This window comes from Chlamydomonas reinhardtii, chromosome 5 (genome assembly GCF_000002595.2).
Source record: "Chlamydomonas reinhardtii strain CC-503 cw92 mt+ chromosome 5, whole genome shotgun sequence".
Lineage (NCBI taxonomy): Eukaryota > Viridiplantae > Chlorophyta > Chlorophyceae > Chlamydomonadales > Chlamydomonadaceae > Chlamydomonas > Chlamydomonas reinhardtii.
In genome coordinates, this window is record NC_057008.1 from 240,685 (window position 1) to 261,032 (window position 20,348).

Genomic DNA, 20,348 nt, shown 5'->3' on the forward strand with positions numbered 1-20,348 from the left:
AGAACGTCTGACTACAGGCCCTTGACAAAACTATGCGATGCCCCGCCGCACGTTGGCCTCCTGGCCTCCCACACACGGGCACGCGGCGCTCGCCCCTGCGTCCCCCTTGCCTGTCATTGTGCTCAGTCCAGCCCCCCTTCTCCAGTTTCACCCCACATTCGTGTTTGATCTTATGAATTTACTTTTGCTCTTTGCGGATGGGCGCGTGCAAGGCCGGCAACGTGAGCGGAGTGGAAAACGACTGTGTACTGTGTAAGCGCCGTTTTGGACGGATTGATTGACAGGTTGACGGTTGAGACAGCTCATGAGCGCTCTCTTCTTCCTCCCCGTTCCCCATTCCCAGAACCGCGACGTCTCCGCCGCCAACGTGATCCGTGTGCTCCTCCTGCTGAAGCTGATGGGCTTCGAGCGGCCGACCAAGCTGCAGCGGCCGCCATGGCCGCCGGCGGCGGCGGGGCCGGGCTGAGAGCCTGAACGGCGCTAGCAGGGCGTGGGGCTGAGGGTGCACGTGTCGATTGGCGGCGAGTGACGTGACTAGTTTGTTAGCAGCGGGTTAGCACGGACTGTGCACCCCACCCAACCGGCCACGTCCGGATTTGCGGGGATGCCAAAGGCCCCCAACATAGAGGCGTGTGCTTAGTATGCGCCCGCGTCAAGGTGGCTGGGTTGATAACGACCCGGGAGGGGAGGGCTTGCAGCCCTTTTCCTGCCTCCCTAAGGCAGCCACCTCCTTGTTGACAGGGCCGTCAATGCGGTCATGGGGCCGACATGGGCCGTCGCTCGATTGTCCCAACAGGTCACGGCGCTTCTTACTAGTTCTCCTGTCTTCCGCTGATGGTGTCAGCCTTCTGCCCACCTCAGGCCGGCGTATGAGGGAGCTCCTGAGCAATGTAGACTTATGTAGATGAGATTAATTACGCGCGCACACACGCGCAAATAAGACACAAAGCGCCAACGCCGGTGGGCGACTTGAAGCACCACGGACTTGCATAGCTTTACTTACATTCCATAGGATCAGGACTGGGGCCTGGCAGGCACATCAGACAAACCTGGCCTGAGCCGGCGTGAGCGTTTCAACTGTCCCCCCGTCACCACTGCCACCACTACCAGTCGACGTCTACATGGCAGGCGACGTGTACGTTGTCACCATCTCCCTGCGAGCCAGACCGTGCTTTATTTCAAGTGCCTAGCAGTAGCAGCGGCCTTGCACTTCGGGTTATGGATTGGCTCATATGTCCATCCCTGCTGTCCGCCCGAGACTGACCAAAAGCCAAATACGCAGACAGCAACTCACCACAACAGGCTACCATAGGCATAGATAATGTGCCACAAGCGCCTAACCACCTATGTTGACTTAGCAACCATGAATTCGTGGTAGCTGTCCACGTGCCCAGAGCCCGGGCGTCATGTATAAAACACACGGGTTGCCATTGTTGCACACGATGGGACACGCACCATCCCGCTGCCACTGGTCACGACAGCAGGATGCATGCCTGCGTACACAACGTCTTCCCGGGTCCTATGTTGCGTACTATTTCTGCGCGCAAGGCTTATCAAGCACACAGCAAACGGCGCGGCATGCATGACATTAATCAAGACGAATTCCTCTTTCAAAGGCGCCCACCGCGCCTCAACTTCCGTCTCCTGCACTGCCCATACGAAAGTCATGAACGGCTGACACACGTCAGCAAACGTAATCGCAAGCATTTGCAGCTTGCAACAATGGAACCTCTGGCGCCACCACAGCAACAGCACGGGCCGCTTCATTTGCCGCGCCACATCCAACGCGCTCAACCTCCTAGCAGTCCTCCAACAAGTTGCTCACGCAGTCTCAAGAAGTAAAACGTCCCGTTGCATGCTTGAAAGCAACTTTATTACGTTAGTCATCACGGCACGTGCGCATTGCCTTCGCCCGTCCAACGCATGCCTGCTGCCGCGCTTCCTCCTCAGCTCCCATCCCACCTGCCTCCGCTCAGCTCCGCTTTCACACGTTAGTGCCTCCAGCGCTGGAGGGCGGCGCGGGCACGTTGTCCAGCAGCGCCGCGGTCTTGTCCACCGCGGGGCCGCCCTCCAGGCCCGCGGCGCTCTGGTGGCCGCGGCCGCCGTGGCGGTTCACCAGGCGGTCGTAGTTGCGCAGGATCTGGAGCAGGAGGAGGGGGGTTTACATTCATGACGAGCTAAGGAAGTGGTAGACGGTAGGGGGGCGGGGATAGGGGCAGGGCATGGCGAGGTGCAGGTGAAGTTCGTGGGGCACAGCGGGACAGCATCAGGGCTCAGTGGGGCGGGTCCGGGTTGCAGCCTGTGCAGCAGCTGCGTGGCCGAGCGCCACACACACGTAAACAAACACACACACACACACACACACACACACACACACACACACACACACACACACACACACACACACACACACACACACACACACACTCACACTCACATACACCCACACCGACCCACCCACCCACCCACACACCCCGGCACTGGAGCCCCCACGGCGACCCCACCTGGCGGCAGTGCGCGGCGATGTCCAGCTCCGCGGGCACGTGGCTGAGCAGCCCGGCCAGTGTGCCCGCCTCGCGCTCCGTGTTGGCGGCGTAGGGGCGCAGCAGGAAGACGGCGTAGGCCAGGAACAGCAGGATGGTGATGATGAGAAGGATGGTGTGCAGCAGCTTGATCGAGTTGTAGCTGTGTAGGGAGGGAGGGGGTAGCAAGCATACGGTGTGGGTAGGAGAGGGGCCCCAGCCAGGACCCCATGAAACACACTGCCAGTGCATAATTTAGCCGCGCACTGAGTCAGTGGGTGCGCCGCCCACACAGTATGCCTTCAAGGGACCGCCCCCTCCCCCCGTCCTTGTCGCCCCTCCAGCCCGCCCTCGTCCTTGTCCGCGCCCCCCCCGCCGTCCTGGTGGCGGGTGCACCGGTGCACCCACCGGTCGATGGAGTAGTCCACGTAGAGCTGGGCGGAGGACTGCAGCCCCTCGTACAGGTCCTTGACGCCCACCCGGTACATGATGGTGTAGCGCGTGCCGTTGTAGGCGATCACGTCGTCGTCATCCGCCGTCAGCAGCTGCATCTCGCTGATGATGCGCCGCATCATGGGGTCCAGCCCGTGGTGCGTGATCTCGTAGTAGGGCGAGTCGGGCGTGTAGCACTTGGACTGATCCCAGCGGAAGCACTTGTCCTCTCGGAAGAAGTTGGCGGAGAAGGAAGACTGCGGCGGGATGGTAGGGGCGGGAGGGCAGTGCGGGGCCCGGGCCGGCAGGGAGGAGGGTTTCAGCGTGGTGCTCAAGGGGAAGAGTCTTATCAACACGCTTGCTGCGACGGCATCGGAGCAACAGCTCGCCTCGGCTCAACCCAGCAGGCCGGGTCGCGACGGCAGGCAGAGCGGGCGCCCAGACATCCAGCCGTGGCGCTCCGTGCAGCACGCCACAATGCTGTGTCGCACCACACCCCCTCTTCCGTACACACGGTGTCTGGCCTCACCGATGCAAAGGTGGATGCGGGCACGGGCTTGTTGAACACGGAGCCGGCCTGCGTGATGCTGATGCCGCCGTACATGAGTGTGTCGTACTCGTTCTCCAGGTTGCTCACCTCCTTCACCAGCATCTGGGGGAGTGGTTTACATTCCTGATTAGCTAAGGAAATGGTCGACGGGAGAGCACGTGGAGGGGCGGGGGTCGACGAGCGCAGCGGAGCGCAGCAGAGGGGACGGGGGAGCATAACAAGAAGTGAAGTCGGTTCCCCGCCCGCATCAAGAGCGGGTGAGTAGACGGGGCCAGGGAGGGATAACACCGTAGCACGCAGTCATGTGCGGGGGACCGGCACGGCACCGCTGGCCCCGCCATGCGTGGTCGCCTGGTCCACACAGCTCGCGCACCCGCCCCCGCCCCCGTCCCTTACCCCTCTGTAGTGGTCCTTCCAGTCGGAGGTATCCGCCGCCACTAGCAGGAAAGCAATCAGGCGCACTCGCGTGTAGCGGTAGATGACGTGCGAGGCCTGTGGCGGAACAAAGCGTGCGCGGCGGCTTGACACATGCCTAGGGGCGGCTTGACACATGCCAAGTGGCGCGGACCCCGTCACTTGTCGCCTCATTCTTCACCGTGGCTTCCCTCAGGCCTCAGCACCCCAGCCCCACCCCAGGCGGCTAGGCAGCCCGGCGCCGCCTAGCCGCCCCCACCCTGCCCCCACCTACCCCCGCTTGCCCCTGCTCACCATGTTGAGTGACGCCAGCGGTCCCTGCATGCCGCTGAGCTTGACAAAGGACACGGCGCCAATGGCCACCAGCGTGATCTCCCAACACACCAACGGCAGCAGGAACATGAGCAGGGCCTTCCAGCTGGGGACCAGCTCCTTGCCGTTGATACGCATGCGGCCGTGCGAGCCGCGCTTCAGCCCCGCGCCCGCGCCCTTCTTGCCGCCAATCAGCACGCCGGTCTCCGTGCCACCCAGGCTCTGCTCGCCAGCACCCGCCGCCCAGCTGGGGCCGCCGCCATGGCCCATGCCGCCCTCCTCCGACATCTCCGACGCCTGGTGCCTCAGCCCGCCGCCTCCGCCAGCGCCTGCATCGCTGCGCCGGCCCGCCGCCATCGACCCGGCACCATCGCCTTCTCCTCCTCCTCCTCCTCCTCGTCCTCCGCCGCCACCTCCCTCTCCCGGTCCGTCCTCGTCGTCCGCCTCCTCGTCGTCACTGTCCTCCACCACCACCAGCGGCCGGCTGGCCAGCACGCGCAACATGGGCCTGCACGCAACCCGCGACCGACGAGCAGCTGTCAGCGCATGCAGTCTTGAGCTACCCAGGTCAATCCTTCCAGCGGCCACGGACGCCGTAGTGTCTCAGCGCTGTCCATACCGTCGCCTCACAGCTGACCGGCACCGTCCCCACCCCCCGTGCCCGTGCCCCCCTCCACCCCAGGCCCCCACCCGCCCATCCGCTGCCCGCCCTCACCCTCACACACCGCCGCCCCCCGCCGCCCTGCCCCTCACTCACCCCGGCACCGCCAGCCCCGTGAGCATGGCGCTGAAGCGCACCGCCTCCACGCGCCGCAGCAGCACCAGCTGGTAGACGATGCAGGCCAGCTGCACGCCCGCAGCCTCCACCACAAGCAGGATGATCAGGGCTGCGCAGGCGTGGGGCGGGGGGGGGGGCGGGGGGGGGGGGTTACAGTCATGGTTTGCTAATGAAATGGTAGACGGCAGTCCACGGTAGACGGTAGGGGGGGCGGAGAGGCGTGTGAGGGGTTGGTCGCAGGGCCAAGGAATTGGGAACAGGGTGAGTGCCTGGAGGAGCGGGACGGGTCGCGGCCAGAGCTCACGTCCAGACGTCCAAGAGCCTAGCCTTGCACAGGCATCACCGCACCAGCACACCCAAGCCAATGGTGAATGCTTCCCCCCTTAAACCGCATCCACCCATGCAAGTCCTCTCTGCCCTTTGTACCCTGCCCCAGGCCCCCGCCCTGCCTAGCGAGACCGGTTGCTCCCTGTTTGGTTCAGTTTGGGAGGGAATTTCCAACTCCCCCCTACGCCTTCACTTCTTAGTGAATCATGATTGTAACTCCCCGCAGGTCCACGCTCTCTGTCCTACTTCCCCGCTCTCCCCCTCCCCCTCTCCCCCGCTCTCACCCGTCTGCAGGCTGGACACCTCGGACCAGGCGTAGCTGACCAGGTAGTCCAGGCTGCGCGTGTAGCCGGCGAACAGCGCGACGGGGCTGGCGAAGATGAGCAGCTTGTACTGCCGCAGAGAGCTGGGCAGGCATGAGGAGGGGCAAATGTAAGATACGGTATGTGGGAATGGGAGTTGAAGGTAAAACAGGTGGATCGCTGTTTGTGCAGCCGGTGAAGGCAGGAGACTGAGTGGGACAAGGGGGGTAGCAGCAGGTCCGAGCAGGCCTTGCCTTGCCGTGCTGCGACCCCGCCCCAGTCCCTGCCCTCCTGCGCACTCACGAGATGTTGCCCGCGAGCGCCCCCGCCCAGTACAGCAGCTCCCTGCCCGCCGCAATGACCCGGTTGCCCAGCTGCCAGGCGCCCAGCGTCTCGTTGGCCGTGCGGGGCGGGTGCGTGTCCATGTAGGCCTTGGGGGGCAGACGGGGCGAGAGCACAGCCCGGGTGGGTGCAGCGGACAGGAGGAGTCAGTTGGGAGTTGTGTACCGGTAAACAGCGGACGAGGACATCATCACATGCTGCTCGGTATAGCACACAACAACGCCGCCTAGCGACGAGTTAGACTTAAGATGGCTGCATCAGGGGACATATCGATGCAGGGTTCGTGCCAGGTGCTTGCGCGGGCCCTCTTTCCCCGCCCCGTTCCGACCCACATCGAAGCTGTTGGTTCTGTCGGTCCAGATGTGGTAGGCGGTGGGCTCGGGGATCTTGCGTGGCGTGACACCGCCCAGGTAGATGCCCTGTGGTGGTGGGCAGGGGCGCAGGATGAGGTGCAGGACGCGCAATGCAGGATGCGAGGCGAGTACAGGTCAGGGCAGGACGAGCGGCAGGCGGCCGCAGGGGTGTTGGACACGGACCAGCGGCATGTCGCCTGGAGGCCCGGGCCCCCAGGCGCCAGCTGCGCGTCCCTGTGCCGTCCGCCCCCCCCCTTACCTGGTGGTATGTCTTCAGGTCGTCAATGGCCGCCCTCAGGTCTCCGATGGTGCTGTTGAGGCCCAGCTCGCACACGCTCTCGGCCGCCACGCCGGGGCGGGTGCAGAACTCGGCGATGGCGGCCTTGACCGACACCACCTGACAGCGGTCGGCGGCCAGCGCCAGGCGGTGCACCTCGCGGATGTTGCTGCGCACGCGTGTGTGTGTGTGTGTGGGTGTTGGGGGGGGTGTGTGTGGGGGCGAGCGGGTGGGTTGCTTAGTTCAGCAGAAGTGGGTGGGTGGGGCGTGAAGGGGCCAGGGTCAGACGTTGCAGGCGACCGCAGGAAGGTGCCCAGGGCATGAGAATGCCATGCAAAGCAAAAGCACCAGAACAGTGGCACAGGTTCGGCATGCTTCCCCGTGATGCCTGCCCCGTCAGCCACTCACACGAACTGGCTGCTGATGAGGCTGGTGAAGATGACGTACACAGCCACTGCAGAACAGAAACGAGGAACAGCACCACCCATTCAACAAGATGACAAGTGCAGACCTTTGCGAACCCGATATCAGCCGCCCTGTGTGTCCCCACCCTGAAGCCCGCCTTCCCCGCTGCTGCCGCCCCCACCGTGTGCCACCATCATGCCCAGCAGCAGCCACAGCGTGCGCGACCGCATGGCGCCCAGCGGCGCCGCCAGCCGCACGCCGGCCAGCAGGCGCGTGAGGCGCTTGAGCAGCCGCGCCCGCCGCGTGTCTGTGGAAATGTCCACGTCCACGGCAGAGGAGGCGTCCGTGAAGGCCTGGCCCAGGCCCTGGCTGGTGGCCTCGTCCTGGGGGGGGGGGCGGGGGGTGGAGCAGAGGGGAGGGGGTGGGAAGGGGAGTGGAGCAGGGGGCTGCGCGGGAAAGGGAGAGGAGATGGTTACATGGGGCGCAGGGCGCAGGGTGCAGGAGCGGTAGTCGGTACCGGTAGGTGATGAGGGTTCAAGGCGTGCTCGGTGATTAGGGGTGGACAAGGGAGCAGGTAGACCTCGACGTCGTGAGCTAGGGAAAGAGTCCCGCTTGCCGCCACCGTGTCTCCACTAGCATACTCACATCGTCATTGACGCTGCTGGCGTCGTCCCCGCCTGAGGAGGGTGGCTTGCCGCCTTGCGCGCTGATGTTGCTGCGCTCCGCATGCGACAGGCCCTTGTCCGAGCCGCCGTCACTGCCACTGCCCTCGCCGCCAGCTGCCTCCTCAGCCACAGGCTGCAGCTCGAGCATCTTCTTTATGCTGACCTTTTTCCTGCGGTGGTATCGGCAGGCAGCGACAAGTTCGCTATTGCTAGACAAAGCAGACCTGATGAGGGCACTGCGTAATGTGGCGACAGCTACAAGGTTACAACATCGCAATCCGCCTGGCGCCTGCACGCCGCCAGCACGCACGCACTTGGAGTTGCCGCCCAGCGCGGCGCGCAGGCCGGCGCTGCCGTGCTCGTGCGGCGGCGGCACGGGCATGAGGTCCTTGGTGCCGGCGCGGGAGGCGGGGATGTGGTCCCGCTCGCCGGCCGCGTCGGCGGTGGTGGTGCCCTGGCGCGTGAGCGTGCGCACCCACTGCGCCACGAACTCCGACTGGTTGTGCGCGGCCATGTGCATTCGAGCCGCCTCCGCCGCGTCCGCCACACTGGCGTCAGGCGCCTCCTCGCTGCCGGGAGCCACCTGCAGCAGCCACGCAGTGGGGCGCAGCGAGCACGGGGCAGTTAGCGTACGGCTCCACCTCGGGCACTGGTATTTGAGCTCACCCACGGGTCCACAACAGGGATACGGTATAGCCTGTACAGCAATCGACAGGCCCGCTGCAATTCTTGTCACCGGGCACCACCCAGCAGCGCACCTTGCCATCGGCGCTGCCGTCGTCATCGTCGCTGGTGCTGCTGCTGGAGAGCTTCGAGTCCTTCATGGAGGCGTTGTCACGGGGCGGCAGCTCATCCACGTCAGACACGTCAGGAGCCTCGCCCGCCTTGCCGGCGCCATCGCCATCGCCCCTGGCCTCAGCCGCATCCTCCGCAATCACCTGCAGCCTCCGGCCACTGCCAATGGGCGGCGACTGCAGCTGCGGCGCGGGAGACGGCTGGGGCGGCTGCGGCGGGCTGCCGCGCGGTATGGGCACCACCCCGGGCGCACGCTGCTGCTGCTGCTGCTGCTGCTGCTGTGGCGGCGGTGGGGCGCCGTGTGCATGATGGTCGCCGTTCTGTTGGTGTTGGTGGTGGTGCTGGTGGTTGGCTCCAGCCGCCACGTCTGCCGCGGCCTCGCCGTTGATGAGAGCCTCCAGGCCGAGGGCGCGGTACAGGTTGGCACGGGCACCCTGGAGGAATGCGGACATCCCAAGCAGATAGTATCGTTATTTTGTGCCATGGCGGAGTGAAGCATATGCGCGCATGTCGCGTACTGCGCGTGCGCATAATGTGCCGCGGTTGGCGATTGGCTCTGCAGACCCAGGCAAGTACGCGCCAAAACAACCACGGCGCCTCTCAAGCTGACACATCCCATCCTGGTGGCGCTGGTGCCCGGTCCCGGCGCACCGTGAACTGGGTGTCTGGGTGCAGCATGGCGGCGATGCGGTTCATGCCGCCGCCCGTGACGCCCTGCACGAAGATGCGCATGGTGCCGCAGTCGGGGTGCGGGCCCTCGAACGCCGCCACCGGCGACACGGTCTGGCCGGTGCCGCCCTTGAGCGCGCTCTTCTTGCCGCGCTTGCCCGCCGTCTCCTTGCTGACCATCAAGTCGTCCCAGCCAACACCCCTGGGCACCTCCAGCAGCCTGGCATGAAGGCAAGAACGGGGCAGCAGAACGCGTTGTCAGCTCGCCTCGCCGGACTGGTTGATTGCCGGGACTGTTAAGGCGGCACGGTCACCACAATAAGGCGCGCTCCCAACATCGCCTCACTTGTACAGCGGCATGCGGGCGAGCGCTGAGGGCGGCAGGCCCACGATGAGCCCGGTGGCCACGTCTGCGCGGCGCACCACCAGCTTGGGGTCCAGCTCCACCGTACCACACAGCAGGTCGCGCCGCCAGCTGCATCAGCGCACACGGAGCGCATCAGATGGCCGTGTGGAAACTTCAAAACGACGCAGCAACCAGCACTAATGGGTCAGAACCCTGCCTATGTCAGAACCCTGCGGCCCCATGGCCGTGTCCTGCCTATGTCAGAACCCTGCGGCCCCATGGCCGTGTCATGCCTATGTCAGAACCCTGCGGCCCCATGGCCGTGTCCTGCCTATGTCAGAACCCTGCGGCCCCATGGCCGTGTCCTGCCTATGTCAGAACCCTGCGGCCCCATGGCCGTGTCCTGGAGCTGCCCGTCCCCCTGTCCCGAGCTCACAGCACGATCTTGGCCAGCGTCCGGAGGTGGTCCTGGCTGCTGTCCATCATGCCGCCGTCCCCGCCCGCCGCCTGCTCCGGCCCCAGCGCCAGGTCAAATGCGGCGTTGCCGCGGTTGCCGCCCAGCTCGTCCTTGGACGCCGCCCGGGCCGCGCGCAGCAGACTGCCGGCGTCCTCGACGATCTCGGTCTGCAGGCAGGCGGCGCGGCCCACCACCGCGCGCTTGGGGCCGCGCTTGTCGATGTTGGGCAGCAGGTTGTGTTCGTCCTCGGGGCCGTGCACCTTGACACGCCAGCTGGTGCCTGAGGAACGCGCGAGACACACGGAGGCAAGTGAGGCACGTACGGTATAAAGGCATGCATGTTGCATCGGCAGCGGTGATCACTTAAAGCGACTGCGACGCTAGCATCTAAATGCGGCAAGGGATCCTATAATGGACTGCATACGGCACGCACCCGGCATCTCCGCCTCCTTGTCCAGCAGGCTGAGCAGCAGCAGCTCCGTCTGGTGCGCGCCCGCCTTCTCGCGCCACTCGGCGAAGACGTCGATGCAGTCCGCCAGGTTGGAACCCACCACCGACCCGCTGGTGAAGCCGAACAGCAGCGACGTGGGCTGGTCCACAGACAACACCTGTGCCCACATGTGTGTGGAGGATGGTAGTGTTACAGAGCACAAGAGGGTAGTGTGGGCGGTATGCAACGTGTGCCTGACACCGCGCCCTCTCCCCACCACACCCGCTCGCACCTTGCCATCCATGGTGCAGGTGAGCGTGAGCCTCTTGTCGCCGTACATGTCGCTGGGGCTGCCCGCATCCACCTTGCGCACGCACACCACGTGCTTGGTGTGGCCGCTGGCCACGTCCTCCTGCGTCAGCACCTGCAGCCGCACAGGCACCTGCGCGCCGTTGCTGTTCAGCAGCGACACCAGCGCGCCGGCGCGGCAGCTGGTGGGCGGGATGGTGGCGGGGTGCTCCTGCACACCAGGGAGGGGAATACACGGGTTGTTTGAGCACGGCTCAAGGGCCGCTCAGCCGGCGCAAGCGGTCGCGGGCCGCTGCAACGCAGTGCAGCGTGCGCACCCGCAGGTGTCTGGCGTGCATGGCCGCGAAGGGCTGCGGCAGCAGCTGGTCCAGCTTCATGGTGAGGAACTTCTTGAGTGGGTAGCCCAGCATGGCCGCCACGTCCCAGGTCGCAAAGGTCACGGCACCCTTGGTATCCACCACCATCAGCCCGTCCATGTTGCCGTCGGTGCGGTGCGCGTTGAATACAAACAGGCGCTGTGTGTCGGTGCCTCCCGGCGTGATCTTGACCTCCACCGGCACCTGATGAATGTGCCTGTGGGTTGCGTTATACCGGGCCGCCTCGTTAGCAATGCAGTGCCAGCACAAACGGGGGCCCCGATGCGGTCCGACGCGAGGGGCGCCGAGCCTCGGCCTTCCGCATATCGGCCTCACCTGTTCACCAGGTTGAAGCGGCGCACGATGCTGCCCGACGCCAGCTCCTCGTAGGGCGCGTTCTTGCAGTAGTCCAGCAGGTCCTCAATCGCGGTGCCGTCCACACACATGGACTGAACCGTCAGGCCCACCTGGGGTGGCGGGAGGCGAGGACGTATGCGGCGAGTCGGCGAGTGTCATAGCAAGCACATGGATCAGCAAACAGCAGGGGGCACCGTTGCGGTGCCTTTTTCGCCAGTTCCCGCCGCGACATTCCCCGTGCTCTGGTCGTCACATGGTCAAGACGCAGCATCTGCAGCTCTGCGCAGCCTCGCTCACCATTTCCTCGCTGGTCAGCCCGGTCAGGCTGGCGAACTGCGGGTCAGTGCACAGCACGAGGCCGTTGGGTGCCACCCAGGCGCGCACGTTGTGGGCGTCCAGGGGCACCGGCCGCATCACGCCCAGGAAGATCGAGTCCCTGCAGAGCGTGATATGTCGGGAATGCGTACGTAAGACTAAGCGCCACAGGCATAGCAGGGCCTGATCAAGAAATTAAGCGCAAGCAGCCCCGCGCAACACCGCAGCCAACCCGGCAGGCATCAACCAGCACTCACGTGCCGATGCCGCTGAGCTTGGTGACGCACAGCTGCAGCGGGAACACCACACGGTCCCGGTGCAGCGCCACCACGTCGCGCACACTATCCAAGATGTGAGGCTCGCCGCCCTGCGAGCGCAACATGTGTGGGGTGAGCAGCGCAGCGCTTACACTTTTGCTCATCTACCAAGGTCTGGCATCGTCAATGCCACTTGGGGTGCACGTGATGCCGTGTGGCCGCAATAGCCATCACACACACACGCCGCTCCCCGTCCACTAGTGGCACATGCGCACCGACTCCTTCGAGCGCGCACCTGGATGTATCGCTGCATGTAGCCGGCGTGGCGGCCCGAGAAGGGCTGCGGCATGATCATGCTCACGTTGTTGCCCTGGGAGAGGAAAGGTGCACAGGCGAGAGCGAGGTCGGGGTCAGTGGCGGCAACGATGGCGTCTCGTGGCCAGTGATGGAGCACAAGCCCGCCGGGCGAGTCCTCAAAAGGCATTGGCAACGAGGCCCACGTTTTGCGAGTGTTGTATGTGTGTGGAGCCCCCTCACCTCCAGTTCCGTCTTGGCATACCCAAGCAGGTTCGTGATGCACTGCGTGGCACATGCCGGGGGCCACAAGGCACGCGTCAGGAACGGGAACCAGCAACAGCAGACAGCATCCACCGCCGATGAACCAACGTGGAAGCACTGAGCCAAACTGATCTCCCCCCGCCTCGCGCTCACCGAGTTGACCATCATGATGTTTCCCTCGTGGTTGATGACCATGCAGGCGTCCTCGTGCAGGTCCATGGACGTCAGGAAGTCGGGCTTGTCGCTGCCCTGGATCTGTGACGGGATAATTGGACACCATACGGTAAAGTGAGGAGTCATATGGTTGGCTCATACGGTAGTTGTCTGCCCATCCCCGTTGCGATATCAATGGGTTTAGGGCGGCCGCGCCTCAAAAGATTGGGCGGCCGACTGCCCACATCGCACATACCTGCAGGTCCAGCGACAACAGGCCGTCGCCACCACCGTTGCGGGCCGCCTCGGTGTAGGCTCGCGACGCTGCGACAGGGTCGTTGCGCACGTCCTCCAGGAACTTGCCGTAACAGCGCAGCAGCTTGCCGTTGGAGGGGTAGCGCTCCAACACGCGCTTGTACACCTGGTGCGCCGTCTCCGCGGCCTCGTCCATGGCGCGCATGATGGCCTGGGGACACGGGGCGGGGGCGGAGGCGGTTTTACCAAGCCTAGTCGAACATCAGACGATGCTAGAGCTCAGCCCAGGAGTAAATGGCCGTTCGAGCTCGTAAAGACTGGGCTGGAAAGCACCTATCAGGAGGTAGCGCGGGACGAGCAACAACTGCCAGAGCAGGTAAAGCCAGCCAATACAGGGCCCTCCCTGGGTCTTAAGAAGCACCCGGCCGCTCGACCCGGGCCGCGCCGCTCGCTCACCTCGACAGTGGAGACGCGCACGTGGCCTTTCTGCATGAGCGACCAGAAGTCACGCTGTGCGCCCAGCGCCGCCTTGTGCACGCGTATGACGGCCCTGCGCGTTCGGTGGCGATACGGTTATGGCCTAGTGGGATGCCGTGTAAGGAGCCACGCACAATTGCATTAGGACTGTGAGGCTGTTGTTGTGGGCTCACCTGTAGTTCCTCTTGAACTCCACGTAAGACTGCAGGTCCAGCTGACCGCTCTGGCCGTCCTTGAGCCGCTTGCTGTTCTCAATGGTGGAAAAGATCTGGTAGCGCTGGATCATGCTGCGATTCGAACAAGGGTAGGCCGGGTCAGCGCCGGCCTTATGCAGCCCAGTAATTACATGTTGCTATTCAAACGGTGCCCAACCCCCACAATCAATTACATAGAGACATTCGCACCTGGGATTTCCCTTGCCCGCCAGCTGCAGCTGTGTGCGCGCCGCCGGGCCGTCCCGCTTCACCTCCATCAGGAAGTTGGCGTTGAGGATGAGCAGCCCCACGTGACCCGGGTACGTGGCCAGGCCGCACTGCGACACCAACACGAGCGGCCCCAAGTTCAGGACGCGCGCACATGATGCACACTTCGTCGCGGGCTTCTTACAGCTGTCCATACTGCTAGGGTGCGTACATCAGCGCGCCCTTCTTGGCCCTCCCACGCCCCCCCCCCGGCCCCCATGCTGCCCCCTGCTCACCTTGATGACCATCTCGCCCAGCTGCGCCGCGTCCTCCAGAATGACGCCGTCGCTGTCCCAGTGCCGCATGCCCCGGGACAGCAGCTCCACCTCCTCTGCAGGTGTGCGGGTCATGAGGGCAGCAGCGCGGGCAGCGGGCGATCAGATACCGTATAAGAGGCGGGCGCCACGCACTAGGTGTTCGGAGGTAGGTCCTAGTGATGCGCTAATCAGTGCCACCGCCGAGGCCCTGCGACGCACGATTGCACGTGGCTGCACGGTGGACAGTACGGCTGCTGGCTTCCAGGCTCCGCACCTGGCGACCCAAACGAGTAGACCTTCTTTAGCTTGATGGTGGGGTCCACGCCCACAAAGGCCGCCGTCTTGCTCATGCGCCAGCGGATGTACAGCCAGGTCAAGCCAGCCGCAACAAAGTAGGTGGGGAACACGCCGTACAGCACAAGCTGTGAGGAGGGGGGCAGGGAGGCAAGTGTACGGTCGGGAGTCAGTTGCTACTTATTGACGACTAGTCGAAGCACGATAAAGCCAGCATGATGACTGGACGGGTCGCCAGGCCGGCTGACGTGGCCTAACAACGGTAGATCTCACATGTATGGCGTCTGTTGGCCAGGCCAACACATCACCCAACGAGTCCGGGACATGGGGCAAGCCAGGTACACCCCACCCCCACCCCACCCACCATGGTCATGTCGTGCTCCACGGATGGCAGGTGCGCGTTCTTGTTGAACTTAAAGAGGCAGTAGATGACGCTGATGGGGAGGGGGGGGACGAGGGGAGGAGAAGAGGGAAATGAAAGGAAGCAACACGGAGGCATGTTGCGGTCTTGCGGGCTAAGCAGCTCAATTGTTCTGCAAAACAACACTGGCATCCAGTCGTCCACTGGCCCCACCGCACTTGACTGCGATGACTAGGATTATTGCCACACACGTGTCTGCAGTATCCTGCGCAAGCACAGCGCTGCCCCGTACCTACGGCCCAACCGCTCCAACCACCGCTCCTGCCCTCACCAGGTGTACGACACCGCCGCCCAGTCGCCCACCCAGTACGGGTTGATGTAGGCCCGCACGAACGGAATCTGCGAGTCGGGTGAAGGAGGAATCCCCCGTTGCTTAGTAAGCTGCTTGCAACACCATGCGCGTTATCCCACACGGCCCGGCCTCAGCTGCCCAGAGCGAAGTGACCTCCTACCGCCGCGAAGTTGAAGTAGGTGATGAGCACCGCGCAGACGAGCATCGCCACCGACTGCACCTTGACCATGGAGTACAGCACGTTGACACAGAGCACGTAGGCGGCCTGGACGGGCGGGGTGCAGGCAGGGGTGGGGCTGCTTACAGGACTGTAGCAACGGGGTCGCGCTCGAGTCCCAGGCCGGGGCAGGTCACGCAGTGGCGGCATGCGCCTTGCCTTGCCACCACCACTGACGCGCCCTGTTCGACAGGGCCTGAAGCCTCTGGCCAGTGCCCTCCAGCTGCTGCTGCTGCCACCACGACAACCATACCCCTATGCATGAGGCTCGCTCATCCGCAGCCCCGACTCAGCCCAACTCGCGTGCTGCTGCTGCTGCTGCTGCTGCCTACCTTGAAGATGAGCACCTTGACGCGCGTGGCGGCTGCGGGCGAGGACATGAGTCCCTGCGCCACCGGGTTGAGGTCGCAGGCGCCCACCAGCATGAAGGCCGTGCACAGGAAGAACACCACACAGGTCACGCCCGCCACCGCCATGTGAATCAGGTGAGGGCCCTTGAAGCACTCTGTGGGTGAACAGCGCGGCACATGGGAGAGGAACCACCACAGCGCGTTTCAAAACACCGCGCAGGCGTACTGTAGATGGGTGGCTGGTTGCATGCACGTGTGCAGTCAGCCTCCGTCACGACGGCGGTATGCGGGACTTATCCACTTACGAACGCCAGTGAAGTAGTTGTGCGAGTGGAGGCCGTGCCCGGAAAAATGACAGTTGAACAAAAACGTCATGTAGTCGAACCTGCATAACACATTTGAAAAGTTTGGCATTAAGCTCCAATATTTGAAGTAATCTGGAGGGGGGGCTACCAGGGACTGACTGTAAACGCATGTTGCTGCGAAGACCGGTACTATGTAAAACTCACACAGCCACGTAGAAAAGGGAGAAGACGACGTCAGTGAGGATCTGGATCCCCGCAGCGAAACGCTGCGATCGCAACGGCAACACATCGTGCATAGGGAACCGTCAGTGCGTGCACGTCAGCGGGTGGAAGGCAAAAGAAGTGCCAACTTCTAGTCAAGGTGCCAGCAGGGACCGCGTGGCTCACCTTCAATGCCTTGGAGTGTTCCTGCAGTATGTGTAGGGCAAACAGCATGGTTGTCAGTAACGGCAGCACGGACATCTGAACCTACTGATTCTGTGCGTCTCCACCCACGCGCGAACCCACTCACGGTGCATGATCCACTGACACACAGGGCAAGCATCCACATGCCACCCGAACAGAGGACGGCTCACTGCCATCACATCCCCGAGCCCGCGGCCTCTCAGCCGACCACGGCACATGCCCGCACTATGCGCCGCACCTGCCGCCGCATGGCCAGTGTGAGGGCGGCAATGCAGCCCACGCTGATGTACACCAGCGCCACGAACACGTAAAAGATCTTCGAGCAAACAAATGGCAGTGTCAGTCCTCAGTTGCAATGCACGCGTTCAGGCGCTGGCCATGAGGTATGACAGGCAAGTTTGTAGAGCAACTCGTACTGACTCCTATGAGCTACAGGGTCGGTGTGTACCCGCACTCAAAGCGCTGCCACTGGTGGCCCATCTCACCTTGATGTACGTGTCGTAGCCCTGGCGCGTTGCATAGGTGGTGCAGCGGCGTCAGTATCATGCGATAGGAACACAGTGACGATGCCATTGCTCTGACTGTGCAGTATTTGACTCGCCCAGGCTTGCAATAAGCGGTCAGACTAGCGAACAGCGCAGAAAGCTCAGCATCCTCGCCACTACTCCAGCTTACCCAGATGCGAGCAATGGGCGAGCGCGGCAGCAGCCACCGAAGCGCTTGCCACAGCGGGTTGGACGTTTTAATGCCCCAGTCTGTGGAGGTTAGCAGCACAACAAGAGCCGGCATGGTTATGTACGACGTCCAGCCTAGCGTCAGCTGCGCAGCAACATCTGCACCAGCGGCTTGCAGCTTACCGTTTGTGGGATTGAACACCACCAGGAAGGGGATGAGGCCCTCCAACACGATCTGTAGGATGAACTCACAGAGAAAGGAGGGGTTCAGCGTGTGCGACCTCCTACTCAGGGCCATCCTTGGCTCATTCTGGCTGTTGAGCTCTAGGTTCAGAGGCAGTCAAGGGCTCTGACGCAAGCATTCACGCTACTGCAATCGCTTGCAGAGCGCCTGCTAGCTGCCGGCATCTGTATCCCATCCAGGATTATCCATGGGTTTACAAAAACCTCCTCGCAAGAGGCAGCTGGCGCTGCGAAGGAGGCGGGTCAACCCCAAAACTTTGGTCGGCCGCCCCGGTCCCCCCAGTGCGGTCCCCCCCACCCGCCAACAATAAAGGAAATCCCGCGCACGTCCTGGTGCAATACCCTGATCCCATCAATCCATCACCGCTGCCGGCTGACCTAACCCGCACGTTCCACCCTAGTGACCAAGGAGCCCTGACCGGGATCACCTGTCCCCAGACCAAGCATTGAGTCTGTGCCCATCATTACGCCGTTAACTATGTATGCGTGCTGCGTGTGACGCCTCAGGAACGCGTTGCTAAGTCTACTCGGTATCCTCTCCAATCGCAGCGTCGTGAGCCAGTGGCACGCCTGTGCTCACCTTGAAGACAGCCATCTTCCAGTTGTCGGAACGTTTGCTGCGCGCGAGCATGTACCTGCAGGTTGAAGATGACATGATTGCAGCGCGTATGGTAAGCGTAGAACCTGCACCGGTGATGCGGAGTCGTCCCTTGTCCGCTCCGGACTATAGCCGCAAGACCATGCCACCCCGGCGCACACCACCAGCACCACCCACATGGCCGCGTGCACGCCCTCTTGCAGGGACTTTTTCTGCTCCAGCAGGTCCGACCCATCCTCTCCGGCGGATCGAATGCGTGCGCTGCGGGAAAACACGAGAGAGGCACAGGTGTGGTCAGGTATCGGCTCGGCCCACGGCCCGTATCGGCTCGGCCTGCGTCGAGGGCGCCCTGGTATCGCCGCAAAGACGTACACAGACGCACGCCCGTGGCAGTGACCGGCTGGGCGTGACGCCAACCCTTCAGTGACGCCAACCCACAAAGTAGACTGCTTCGGGTTTGCTAGCGCGTCATAGTCCACCGCAGACGGAAGCGCAAACACGAAAGGGCGGACATTCCGGCAGCCGGGCAGACGAAGGACTCAGTCCTGCTAGCAGCAGCCGTTCCTTGCGCTAGCTTACTCATTATCCCAAGAGCAACAACGCGGCCCCGACTTTCACTGAGACGACTAGCATTTGTGTTGTGTTCCTCGCAGGCTCGTGTGTAGTCAACACACATCCTTTAGCCCAGCCAGAACTGCATGACTTCTGAATGCCCACAGCAGCTTAACTTCTTCAGCTTAATGAGCTCGACCCTCGTTAAAGGTGGGGCCCTGCCAAACATTTCGCCCGTCGGCCACGTACCGCTTAGCCTTGATAATTGATGCATCGTCCTTGCTTGAAGCAGCGTCTGACGCGTCAGCCCCACTCCTCTGGCTCCCAGTCTCAGACATCGCTAGCCCTTCCTTGCCCGCGGGCGAGCCTGGCCCGGCCGGCCTACTTGTAACTAACTGGTATTGATACCATCTGCACCGTACGGGAAATCGTTGTAATGTCGAGTGTCTGAGTAGTGGAGTCGGAACACTCCCCTAACTGAATGAGACCTCCAAGCTCGGCAACCAGCCAGGAAATATTGAATTTAGTAGAAGTAATATAGAGTGACAATTGCGGGCTCTGTCCTACCGCCCCCAGCCCCCCACGCCAGCGTCGTACGGCGTGTGGGTTTTTCCCCAGCTCCCCCTGCGCGTCCCTGAAGCCAGCGGCGCGTGCAAGTAATGGATGGGTTATGGTGGCAGATACTAAAATAATCAAATGTTTGCGACCTTACAACAGGGGGACACACTGAGAGACCTGCGCAGAGAACATCTAACGCTGCCAGGGCGTGATGGGACAGGGAAAGGGGGCACGAGTCCCATAGTGTGCAAACGTATTCCCAGACCCCAACAGCCAATTTAAAGCGTCAAAACCCGAGCGCGTCTGGGAAAAGGCCAGTAGTACTGTAGCATCGAATGCTGCCAGGCCCCAACTCGAGAATTCCACCGAGCCTGGTGTTGCAGCAAACCTTCCCGCCCAGAAGTCTAGCAGCTCCGCGCACAATGGATCAAAGCTAAGACCAGATAGACCCGCCTAACATTAGGGCTTGCATCTCCGGGGAGCGGCAAGAAATGGGCCCCAAAGCAGCCCCTGGGGCGAGCAAGGTCATTGGGCATTTCCGGGGGTGCATTCTCGCCGCGTGGGGCTGCATACGGTCACGGTTGGCTTGCCCCTTCCCCCGAAGGGGGAGGGGCAGTAGCCATTGCGGTCGCATCGATTGCCGGAGGGGGCCCCTCACGGTTATTCCAGTTTTATGTGCAGTTACGTCGGGAAACCCGAACGTAACTAGAGGCAAATAATTCGCCTTTCAATGTGTCCGTAGCAACGCATAACTTTGCAAAAACACAAGGAAGGCGTAAGACTAGAGGCGAAGAGATCAGAGGCGTTGGAGGATCCCGGCGCTCGATAGCGCGATTGGCTTTGCATTTCCGGGAATTGCGGTAGACGATATTCTTCAAGGCAAACATATAGACTTGGATATGTGCGAGCGCAAACAGCAAAGCGCATGCGATCTCTCCGATCGGCGATAGCAGAAAGGCAATGTGCTTCATCGCAATGCATAAGCAGCGCTGAGTTTTGTGATATCAACGGTGCATACTATCGTGGTCGAAATCGTGTCTCGGGCCCCCTGCCCCCGACTCGCCCCCGCCCCGCCCGCGCTCTCTCGCCTTCCGCAAATGCAACTGTGTTCACCGGCGCCTCCCCGCGCAAATCCCTCCCCTGATACCAGCCCCGCATCTCCCTCCCGTTCGCACAACTGCGACTGCGCGGAACTGGACGTTGGGAACGTGACCATAGCCGATGAAATGCTGGGATCGGGGGTTAAGTTCCCGTCATGCGTGGCCTGCAATGGTGCGCAATGCGACAGGGGGAGGGGGCAAGCCGGGG

General features: G+C 62.9%; 1 protein-coding gene across 1 annotated transcript; it reads right to left on the reverse strand.

Annotated features, from left to right (window-relative positions):
- Positions 1-808: 808 nt before the first annotated feature.
- On the reverse strand, positions 809-19,004 carry CHLRE_05g233650v5 (uncharacterized protein). Its single transcript, XM_043062184.1, has 48 exons — positions 18,732-19,004; positions 18,108-18,191; positions 17,913-17,967; positions 17,273-17,324; positions 17,091-17,170; positions 16,901-16,921; positions 16,654-16,731; positions 16,398-16,418; positions 16,215-16,276; positions 16,011-16,090; positions 15,688-15,860; positions 15,299-15,403; positions 15,118-15,185; positions 14,790-14,859; positions 14,406-14,553; positions 14,111-14,205; positions 13,818-13,945; positions 13,587-13,700; positions 13,393-13,486; positions 12,938-13,147; positions 12,682-12,783; positions 12,508-12,549; positions 12,266-12,340; positions 11,971-12,080; positions 11,696-11,834; positions 11,378-11,508; positions 11,003-11,258; positions 10,669-10,896; positions 10,380-10,554; positions 9,926-10,226; positions 9,490-9,618; positions 9,126-9,363; positions 8,438-8,908; positions 7,994-8,262; positions 7,660-7,849; positions 7,196-7,397; positions 7,018-7,063; positions 6,592-6,778; positions 6,312-6,398; positions 5,941-6,068; positions 5,620-5,741; positions 4,988-5,117; positions 4,213-4,738; positions 3,901-3,996; positions 3,484-3,606; positions 2,931-3,211; positions 2,505-2,685; positions 809-2,140 (listed from the first exon to the last, which is right to left on the reverse strand). The coding sequence occupies exons 1-48, from the start codon at positions 18,818-18,820 to the stop codon at positions 1,985-1,987; spliced, it is 6,948 nt and encodes a 2,315-aa protein (XP_042924533.1). The 5' UTR covers positions 18,821-19,004; the 3' UTR covers positions 809-1,984.
- Positions 19,005-20,348: the final 1,344 nt, after the last annotated feature.